At 50.7% G+C, this 10878-nt stretch overlaps 3 protein-coding genes across 3 annotated transcripts; 1 reads left to right on the top strand and 2 right to left on the bottom strand.

Annotated features, from left to right (window-relative positions):
- Positions 1-11: 11 nt before the first annotated feature.
- Positions 12-1933, bottom strand: LOC120953795 (cytochrome P450 9b2-like). Its single transcript, XM_040374053.2, has 3 exons — positions 1843-1933; positions 1477-1753; positions 12-1403 (listed from the first exon to the last, which is right to left on the bottom strand). Exons 2-3 carry the CDS (start codon positions 1695-1697, stop codon positions 101-103), a joined length of 1524 nt encoding a protein of 507 aa, XP_040229987.2. The 5' UTR covers positions 1698-1753; positions 1843-1933; the 3' UTR covers positions 12-100.
- Positions 1934-2037: 104 nt separating this feature from the next.
- On the bottom strand, positions 2038-7265 carry LOC120953792 (uncharacterized). The gene is made up of 4 exons (XM_040374050.2): positions 7170-7265; positions 5213-7084; positions 4943-5129; positions 2038-4841 (listed from the first exon to the last, which is right to left on the bottom strand). The coding sequence occupies exons 2-4, from the start codon at positions 5778-5780 to the stop codon at positions 2210-2212; spliced, it is 3387 nt and encodes a 1128-aa protein (XP_040229984.2). The 5' UTR covers positions 5781-7084; positions 7170-7265; the 3' UTR covers positions 2038-2209.
- Positions 7266-7421: 156 nt separating this feature from the next.
- Positions 7422-9980, top strand: LOC120953797 (alpha-2-macroglobulin receptor-associated protein). The gene is made up of 2 exons (XM_040374055.2): positions 7422-7729; positions 7814-9980. The coding sequence occupies exons 1-2, from the start codon at positions 7526-7528 to the stop codon at positions 8756-8758; spliced, it is 1149 nt and encodes a 382-aa protein (XP_040229989.2). The 5' UTR covers positions 7422-7525; the 3' UTR covers positions 8759-9980.
- Positions 9981-10878: the final 898 nt, after the last annotated feature.

The raw sequence follows: 10878 nt of genomic DNA, 5'->3' as shown, positions 1-10878 counted from the left end.
CACACAATATGGACACCTCTTTGTACGTTACGTTCTATTTGGCAATGGGTTAAAACATATTCGTAAATACTGTCATAGTGCTCGGCAGTGCATGGATCGTTTACAACCGTGGCTCCAGCCGTATCCAGAAACCGTCGCGTGCTTCTAGCGACGAGGCAGATTCGATCAGTTGCAGCGGTTCCGGCGTACGCTCTCCGGGCTGTAGCTTGAACCGTTGCAGCAGTGCCACCAGTGTCGCCTTTACCGTCAGCTTCACAAACTCCTGGCCCAGGCAGCCGCGCCCAATGCCGAACGGAATGAACGTGCTCGGCTGGGCAGCATTGATTACGTCCTTCCCCACGAACCGCTCCGGGCTGAAGCGTTCCGGCTCGGGGAAGTAATCGCCGCTTCGATGCAGTGCCCAAACCGACACGTAGAGTTTATCACCCACCTTCAGCGGAATTGCCGCCCGGTCCCCATTCTCGGTGGCCGGAATGGTGAATGGTTTGGTGCATTCTCGAACCAGCAGTGGATGGGACGGCCACTTGCGCAGCGTTTCCAGCACGATCGCTTCGAGGTAGGGAAGCGTACGGATGCTTTCAAACGGTGGCACACCGGTGGCGCTTCCGGTGGTCAGCCCATTGTGGTGCATTTCCTCGTACAGCTTCCGCTGGACGTCCGGGTTTTGGGCCAGCTCGTAGACAGCAAAGGACAGCAGGTTCAGTGTCGGTTCGAATCCCTTGGTGAAAAACATGGCACACTGCGCGGAAAGCTGTTCGTCGGTTAGCTGCTCGGATGGTTTCATCTTTCCATTCGCCTGACGTAGGTAGCGCGCCACGGAATGGAGGTTGGGTGCCGAAGCTGCCGCACGGTATTGTTTAACTAGATAATCCATCTCCTCTCGGTCGGTAAACTGTACGCCCACGGTGCGCATAAACCCGGGCATCAGGTAGAATGCCATCGTTTTGATCACCTGCACCGGATTTGTCCCGTACGCCATCCCGCTCGCCACGGCACAGAACCGATCCGTGTCGTCCTCGAATGTGTTGAGCTCCTTGCCGAAAGCGATACCGGCAAACAGGTTGAGCGTGTGCTTCACGAAAATGGCCTTCAATTCCAGCTCAAGCTCCACACGTGACGCAATGAAATCGGTCAACGCTGCGCAACACTTGCGCGTAGTCACATCCATCGAGCAGGGAACTTTCGGGGTGCGGAAAATGGGCGAAAGAAAGGAGGCCATCTTGGTGGTCTTTTCCGCACCCTTGACGAGATGCAGCTGGCAGCCGAGGAAGCGATCCTTCTCTTCGTCCAGAAAGTAGCCATGGCTTTCAAAATGACTCATGTTCGGCTGCAGCAGCTGACGTATTAGGGCCGGATCGCGCACATACAACGCCGGCGTCATGTAGTTGAAGAAACCGAACAATCTGCAAATGTTATGTTGTGAGTCAATATGAAGGGCCGTGTTCCTGAGATGACAAACGACCTAAGCTGACTTACCCATGATTAGAAAACTTGCGATAGAACTGCTCCAGCTTCTCCATCGTCGTTAGCTTGCCGCTAAGCACATCGTCCAGGTTGCCGTACAGGAAGTGTGGCCTTTCGAACGGAACGCGCAACAGTCGGAAGTACGAGCGATGGCGGGTCAGCAGCTTGTAGGTGAAGAATCCGAGCAGCGTTACAAGGATGAAAGTAAACCAGTACAGATCTTCCTGATTCATCGTGTCTATGGGTTGGGCTAGCGATCGCGTAGCCTGGTGAACGTTACATAGAACTCCTATTCAAGCAAAGGAAGGTTATAAATCAATTGGGATGCTATTTGTAACCAAATTTCATTGAAAAGACACAGAAAAAGCAGCCACTCACTGAGAAATGGAAAGGAAAACGGTCTTTGCGGTCAGCTGATGTCCGGCATGGAGATGTCAACGCTGTTTGATGGTAAACACAACACGGGCAGTGATGCCAGACGAATCCTCCCAATTGCAGTACGATTCGAGCAGCCAAACTGCTCGATTTTACGATTGCTGCGCTTTGAAACAACCGTTGCCAGGTAGAATCAAGCGACCTCAACTCAATAATTTAAAGCAATTACCAAAATACTACATCATAATTAAGCAAGAAACCACAGGCACTTTATTTCATTAAACTAGTAAACACTATTTTACATACAAACTTACTCGATAGGTGTTACCCACATGCATTTCCCTCGACCCCTCACCTGGCCTATGTTCTTTTACGCGGTCTTTCCAAACCAGCTGGAAAACAGCTGGTGAAACTCGGTGGACGCTCTTCGCATAAAGTTCACCACCGACCGTAGCATGAACGCGCCCGGCTTTCCCTCATCGCTGTCTTGCTCGTGCTCTGGTTGCTGCGATTCTTGCGACGTCTGCACACCGCCAGCATGTTCCGCCAGCGATTTCGACGGTGCCTTGGGTTGGGCTGCTGCAATGATGTGATTTTCGTACGAATCTTCTTCCGATCGTTCCCGCCGATGAATCATGTTCGACCGCTCCCGGGATTCCCAGGATTGTGGATGCAGCAGGACGTTACGTTTGGAGCGTTTGTGGGACGGTATGCCAGTTCCGGCTCTTTCTGCCACCTCGTCACCGTCATGCTCAGCTTCGCCATCATCGCTCATCTCGCGGGCATCGTTTTCTTCCGCATCCAGCTCTTCGATGGCCTCCAGCAGTAGGTCAAACATTTCGGCAAACTTTTGCTGCAGCTTTGCGTTCGTACGGAAAAAGTCCTCCAACCGCTGCACTTCCTGCGACTCGACCGAAGCCTCTGCGGATGGTTGGAGCGCACGTTTGTAGCGATTGTGCATCAGCTCAGACACTTCGGCGGATGATTCAGGTGACGACTCCAGCGACCAGATCGGATCAAGTTGCGACACGCTCTGTTGCTCCTCGCTCGTGCGTGGTGCCGGTGTGTAGAGATGGATTTCCTCTTCCGAAGGAGGCATCGTCGTACGATCCGTTACTTGGTCGTGGTTCTCGCCAGAAACAATCGTGGGTTCTTCCTGGGATTTCTCTTGCACAGGCTCTTGCTGTCGTTGGCCCTCTTCCGAATCAAGCCTCACTTCTTCCTTCTTGGCAATGGTAAACTCTTCTCTAGTAGATGCTGCCTCCGGCTGGCCCGGCCTTGCTTCCATAGCATTCACCTCCTCCGACTGTTCCTTTCCAATGGACATGAACCGATCGATGCGCTTTGTTTCCCGCGCTTCCGGATCCTTTGGACCGCGACGCAGCGTACGTCGCCGGCCACAGTCAGACTGCTCCTGACCGCCCTCCAAAGTTCGGCTTCGATCCCAGACCGGAGCAAAGCGATAGAAATCGCGCTGATTCACCGAGATCCTTCGCCGAATTGCCGGTCGATGACGGGCCCCACTCCAGCTCTGCTTTCGCTCTACCATGCCAACTTCAACGGCATCATCATCGTCGTCATCATCATCGGTTGGCACGTATTCGACCTCCCCATCGCCATTGCCTCCCTTGGAGATAACTAGGTGCACATCGCCGAGCGGAAAGTCCGACCGTTGGCCTAGCTCGTCCTGCTCATCGCTGCCGGCGCCAAAGTTCGGTGGCTCATTGACGGCTTCCGCCAGCGAGGATCGTTTCGTTTTGCGGCTTTCCAGCTTCGCCGACATCCGGTTCAACAAACGCTGATGAATCCTCCGTTGTGGATGGGCAGCGGATCGGCGTGCTTTCAGCAAATCGCCACGCTTCGACCGTTCCCGTCGGGCCTCGCGCAACGGGTGCTTCATTTTCTTCAGGTTGCGCATTTCCGAGCGTTTTTCCTTGTTGCGAATCCGCCGCTGCTGCCGCTTGTATGCTTGCGTCTGGCGGGGACCACGCGCTGTCCTTTCCGTCGGCCCAACGGTCGATTGCGCGTCCGCGAGAACCGCCGTGAGGCTTTCCGCAAGACCATCGCTTTGTGACGCATCAGTGAAACGAGCGTGAAATCGTTTCCACTTCTTGTTGGCTTTAATTGTGGGCTTGTCCTGCTCGCCTAGCGAACGTCGCCGGCGTTGCAGCGTGTCGCGAGGCGCGTTGGCCAACAGCTCGCCGATGAGTTCTTCGAGCAGCAGATCGGTAGAGGTACGATCGTGCTGAAGCTCCCGGGGAAGCTTTTTACGTGCGGGTAGGGCATCGTTGCGACATTCGCGTACCTGGACGCCGGGTATGACAGCGAACAGGATCGTTTGCGCTGGTACGTAGAAGCTGACTCCGTGCGTAAGGGTCGTGACCGCCTTGACCGGTTCTATGCTGGGCGGTGTGGTGGTCGCAGTCGCATCCAGGGGCAGATTGTTCACCATCGGCTGTCCGTCCTGTACGCTCAACAGGAACAGCTCGACCGGAGAGGAAAGGGACCGTGTCAGCAGCTTGATGGTGGCGTTGGTCGCACCCTCCTCCTCACCATTCACCAGCACGAGCGTAAGCGATCCGGTACGATTGCGTGTACAGTATGCGTACACTGACGTTTGGCCAGGTTCTTCGCCCGCGGGAAGTAGGTTGAAATGGACGGGGAAGACTTTGTGACCGACGGTTTGTTTGTACAGCGCGGAGATTAAATAGTGTAACGAATACTGTTGAATATCGTCCCGCTGTAGGGGCTGAAATACCGCACTAATACCACCGCGGGCAGCTTCACCGAGTGTTCGAGCATAGTCGAGGCCTTCTTGGACGCATGATTTGCAGCAAGTAGGAGCAGCGGTAGATTCCGTATCAGCAGATGCCTCCACCTCGCTACGATTGTAATCGGCAACTAGATCGAGCCATATCGGAAGACGTTGCTTAGACAGGCCACGAAGATGAATATCCCGCTGCAGAGTGGTGTAGTTCCAGGCCGCACTATCGTATCGTGGTCTATGAAGTAGAAATAGGAAACACAAGTATTATTATCATTAAGCTAAACTAATGGAAATATCAAAATAGATGAAACAAAACTTCTTTGCACTGGATCTTACCTCGAGATCGTGATGGCATCCACCAGACTGTCCCCGTTGGCATGGAAATACTGAACGTCTTCCAGCGGCACCAGCTGTGGATTCAGTTCGGACGCTACAACCGTCCAGTTCTGCTTGGGGAATGCTTGCAACATCGTGCGGAACGTTCGCAAATCATCCGCATACTTCACACCGTCCTTAACGAGTCCTGCAATCGCAAGTGTGGACCAAAAAAGACACAATATACAACATGCACTAATGTTTCAAATCCACTCCAGGAAGATCTCTTACCATTTCCCAACTGCCAGCGACATTCGTCGATGCCAAGCGCGCTGGCCGCGGTTAGAATGCGCAGTGCCTTCTTTACGTCCCACTGGCCGCCGTCGGTCGGGTAGTCCAGCACAAACACTGGCAGGATGTTGGCCCGCCGAGCCCAATCGTAGAACGCTTGCCATGCACTTGCACTAATCTGCACCAACTCGACGTCGTCCGGATTGCCGATCACACTCTGCCCGCCGGTTGTTTGCAGATGAAGCTGCGACGAGTCCGCGATCACCTTCAGGAAGGTACCGCCAAGACTCTGCGCCATCAGGAAGCTAGTTTCGGTGATCGGGTTGCCCTGGCCATCGAAGATGTCTTGCGGTTTGGCGGAGAAGCTAATAAACTCGTCCCCCAGCACGTTTGCCAACCGCCTTGTGTTCACGCTGACACCGAGCTGCCGTACCGATTCCGGTGCCGCCGCCGGCGGCGGCACTTCATTGTCACCATCTACTCCACGTACGCCGGGAACGAGTAGTAAAATCACCACCACCAGCCACAATCGGGCGAAAAGTTTCACCTTACTCTGCACTACCGTCATGCTTACAGCAATCACTTGGCAATCACGTTACGGGTTTGTACGTTCGGATCGGTTCGTTCCCGTGCGGAACGTGCCAGCTTCTGACCGCAACTGTGCACCGGAATTCACGGCGCCACGTTCTTTTGTGCTTTAATCGGGATGGGCCACAAGGAACTGGTGGGCGGGATGGGAGGAATGTTGGATCTGGGGATAATTTCTCCAGAAGAGCCTTTCTACCCCACCTAACCCGAGACGGAGGCTCTTAGGCACACGGGCGTATTTGTTGTTATGTTTGTACGGCGTTGCAGTTCTTTCACCATAGCAAGAACCGTCGCACCACACTACACACTGGCGGGTTGTTTTCGGTTAAGGTTAGCACGGGGGCTACACAAACTGCCACCGGAGCATAAAAACGCGAGCCTCAGCGAAAGTAATTAGCTAACGGCACCAAACCCCTTGCTGGAATGCCCGTCCGGGTTTTGCTCGGTTGGATAGTATTGGAGAGTCGAAAGGGCAAGCCATTTCGACGATTCATCAGTAAAACTGTAAGGCTGATAGTTCTGGTTGGTTGTGAATGTGGCCTACTCAGCAATCCACCATTAAGTGGGACGCTAAAATTTTGGTAACATTTGCGTACTGCTAGCAATGCAAAAAGCACGTGTCGCGTTCATCGTGTAACAACAAACTGAATGAAAGGAATTCTCGCTGAGAAATGTTATATTTCTTCTAAAAATACATGTACCCTTTTTAGACCATACTACGCTCTAGAACGGTATGCTTGATTAATGGAGAAAATTTGGTAATCTTACTTGAAATTTGTATCTCTTGAACGAAATGTTCACGAGGAAGCATCATGGTGTTGGATTATTGCCCCGGGCTGATCTAGGATGCATACGTCGGCTAAACAATCGGTTAGAGCGTCTGTGGAAGCTAATCTCACTATCAGGGTCGCCCTCTTCCCGCCTTCTTCGATTGCGCTCTGACCGTCTTCTCTGGCGACTTCGAGATCGACGTGATCGGCGAGAACTTCTCCTTCGGTCGTTTCTTCGATGCCTGTTTTGTAAGGGTCGTTGTTCGTATGAGCTGCTCGAGAGCATAGGGACTAACACTTCGATGAGCAATATTTCGTCATTATCAAGATGTGCAGCTGTTGCTGAGGTTGCTGCTGCCGGGATATTAATATCCCGATCGAATTCGAACTGATCGTGGTCCTCGTATGGTAGGTCTGCAGCGTCGGTTTCAAAATCTTCCGTGCTTGATGTTCGATGCGGGATGATTTCCGTGCTCTCCACATCCTCAGGAAACTCAAGCCATTGTTCGGGAATCTTTTGGAGAGAGACAAGAGAGAATAAAAGCGATAATTTATACACTGTAGAACTTTCGTGGGGTTTTATTTAACTTTAAACTTACCTTTAAGTCCATTGCACACAGGAAGTAGAAGGATGCAAAAAACCCGCTTCTTAATTCGTTGGTATCTGAATGCTAAATTACTTCATCTGCTTTCAGCCTTCTTCGATTGCATCGCAACGGTATTTGTGGGCATTTAAATGTTCAAGCATGCTGGAGCGTGGTGAGTATGCTAAAGAAAACCGCCACTCGCCACTCGAGCAGTTTATGTTCACCACGGCACAAACTGTCAGCTGACGATCGGGTTCCAAAAACCGCATCATCGCTTCCAACAGCACAGGGCAGTAAAGTTAATGAGCTAGTCGTAGGAATTGTGTCCCATAGCGCGAAGAAAACGCGGCATAAAACACACACTAACCATGCCGCTATTCACAAGATTGTGTGTGATAGTATTTACAGTTCTAGTATGCAACCATGTCGTGCAATCGGAAAAAGCGCATAGCAAGTATTCCAAGCACGCAAACGCACTGCCCGACTCGGAAATATACGAGCCGGATTTCCGAAACATTCAACGACCATTTCGCATGGCAAAGCTAAACCTGGTGTGGACCAAGGCCCAACATGTAAGTATGCGTGGACAACCCCTCCGTTGACTGACTGAATCCCCAAACTAATTACGCTCTTGCTAAACTAATGGGTTTGTGCAGCGGCTCACCGAACCGAAGCTAAAGTCGCTGTACACCGAGCTGAAGCTGCACGATAAGGAGGAACTAACGTACAAACAGCTGAAGGAGAAAGATAAGGACGGGCTGAAGGAAGCCGAGCTGCGCAACAAGCTGGTTAGCATCATGAGCACGTACGGGCTGCTGGAACACTTCGACGATACGCAGGATCCGGAAAAGTACAAGCTGGCCAAATCGTCCGACGGTGCGCCGAAGAAGGACACGTACAAAAACAAGAGCCTCTTCAAGGACAAAAAGCTGAACAAGCTGTGGGATAAGGCCGAGTCGGCCGGCTTCACGAAGGAGGAGCTAGACGCGCTGCGCGAAGAGTTCGATCACCATCAGGCGAAGATCGATGTTTACTACAGTTTGCTGGAGCGGCTGGGCGATGATGATGATGGCGGTGCCGCTGGACAGGGAAGCCGCGACGATGATGCGCTGCTGAACGCAGTCAACGACGAGGAGCATGATCGGTACAATGAGGTCGATCGGGCGGAGGAGACGGATCGTTCGCAGCCGGGCGCCAACAAGCAGCACGCCTATCTGCACAAATCGAACCAGCTGCGCGAAAAGCACCGGGAGATTCGGGACAACTTCGACCGGTTGGACCGGATCGCCTCGAAGGGACCGAAGAGCCAGGATTTCGTCGAACCGAAGGTGCAGGGTCTGTGGCGGGTCGCGCTCGCCAGTGACTTTAGTGCGGACGAGCTGGCCTCACTGAAGGTGGAGCTGTTGCACTACGAAAGTCGCCTGCTCAAGCTGCGCCACATGCACGCGGAGCACGCGCTAAGCCTCGAGAAGCACAAGCACAGCGATGCCAAAGCGGACACGCACAAGCTGATGGAGGATAACATCAAGAAGCAAACGCGCAAGGTGGAGAAAATGCAGGAGGAGGTCGAGCGACGCATTTTCAAACACTCCGAGCTGTGAGAACCTCCTACCCGTAACAGACAGTGGAGGGGGGGGGCGACTTGATGCACATTACAACGCGTCATCTCTCCATGCATGAGCAATACTAAGATATTTTTGCAAATTGACTCGGCAGTGCCACAAATATGATCGAAATGCAATAGTTCTCGAATAGACTGTAAGCGATAGGGCAACGGACGGGGGGGCTAATGAATCATTTGAAATTTCTTCCACCAAAAGTAAATAAGGTAGCTGCCATTTCATCATCATATTTTTTTCTATTCTAATAATTGTAAAAGAAATGAATAAATTTTTTTTAGTAAAATCAAGCATGGAGTTTGTTTGTTTTGTTTGGACTGGGAAATTCCCCAACCAATGTCATCATGGTGATCATCATCGTTCGCCCTTTACCAATTCACGTGCATCAGTACCATTGATGACGGGGAGAGGAAGAATAATGTGGTGGTTGTTTAGAGTTTGCTGCTTCATTACTTATAATATTCCGTGTTTTCAGTTTTTATATTGGTTACCTTCCAAATATAATATATAATTTATAGAATAATAATATATAATAATAATAATTATTCAATAATCCATCAGTAATCATTAATCTGTAAGGGTTGCGCGCGCGGCGGTTGTTGCTGCTGTTGCTGCTGCTGCTGCTGCTCCTGTTGTTGTTTTGCATAATGTTTTCTCTTCATCCTCCGTGTACACCACAAACTCGCCCCACATTTACCAACTTTGCCGGTAAATGTGCACTCGGCGTGTGGGTGGATCAGGTTTCCCGCTACACCTTTCCCCACCACCACATTGCGTGTGTGTGTTTGTGTGTATAATTGTTAGTGTAATAGGTGTGTGTGAGGGAGTGTACGTGTGTTTTGTTGCGACTATTCTTCTACGTTTTAGCGCAGCTTCTATTTCTATAACTGTTCGTCTTGCCTTCTCTCTATATGTTCACTGTTTCCGTCGTCTCCCACTTTATCTCATTATGTATGTGTTTGTTTTTTTTTGTTTTCTCCATATAGTTGGTAATTAGTAGATAACCATCGTCATTTATAACTCAATGCGCTTGCACTATTCTTCCTCCTTCTAACATACCTTCCACATTCCCCCTTACTGTTTCATTGACGCCCTATGGGCTGGCTCTCTCTCTCTTTCTCTTTCTATCTTCCACTTTTCCTTTTCGTCTCTGTGTATATGTGGCTCGCAGCAGCATGTTGTGGCGGGCGTCGTCGTATCGCTTGAAATCATCCAGTGGATATTCTCTTTTCACACTCTTCGATCGGTTTACATTTTCTTACTTATATCGTAATGTGCAATGTATGTGTGTGTGTGTGTGCCTGCGTTGCAGAAATGACTTGCGCTCGGCTCGGCTCACCCAGCTCGTCTCTTCTGCATTGCAATTGAAAAATAAAACGTATAGCAAAATAATGTATGCATGATCGTTTGTTAAACATACTCTATTATGCTCACAAACACATTATACTTGCAGCAATGCATTTTTTTTTTGCAATCTATGTTAGTGTTCTAGCATCGTTTACTAAGCGTTCATCGTTTTGGGGTTGCTGTTGTTCGTATTCGATACGAAACTTCAACCACTGCCGCGTTTACGAAAAGCGAAGAAATATAGATGATTTTGGCATATTTCTTACTACTCCCCGCCCGTGCTTTCCTCTCCGTCTTCAAGGCCCAATTGAAAACAGAGTGTTCAGGGAGCGCAGGGGGGGGAGGAGCGCTCGTCCAATTCATCCCTCAGAGTGTGTTGCTTAATCTATCTGCCCAGCACAGCACAGCTTAAGCAGTAGTAGTAGCAGCAGCATTTGTCGTCTTACTGTAAATGCACATTATAGAGTTCCAGAGTCTTCCAGATCATGGTTGGGTCGTGTTGTGTTGCAAAAGACCGGTAAAGCACTGTTTGTTGTTTGGCTGCAGATCCTTTCTGTTTGTTTAACTGGGATCCACTGTTCTAAAGTTCTACGGCTATGATGCCATGCGCCTCGTTATTCAATCTACGCTGAAATTACGTCCGCCTGCCGATAGTGGTGGTAATAGTTCTCATTCCCCCCGTTTTGCATTGCTACTTTTTATATGCCCTTTCTCGCCAAACGACGAAACACTGGTTTGATTCTAGTGAAAAAGCG

Source organism: Anopheles coluzzii, chromosome 2 (assembly GCF_943734685.1).
Source record: "Anopheles coluzzii chromosome 2, AcolN3, whole genome shotgun sequence".
NCBI lineage: Eukaryota > Metazoa > Arthropoda > Insecta > Diptera > Culicidae > Anopheles > Anopheles coluzzii.
The sequence above is the reverse complement of the archived record's forward strand: the minus strand, read 5'-3'. Positions and strand labels throughout refer to the sequence as shown.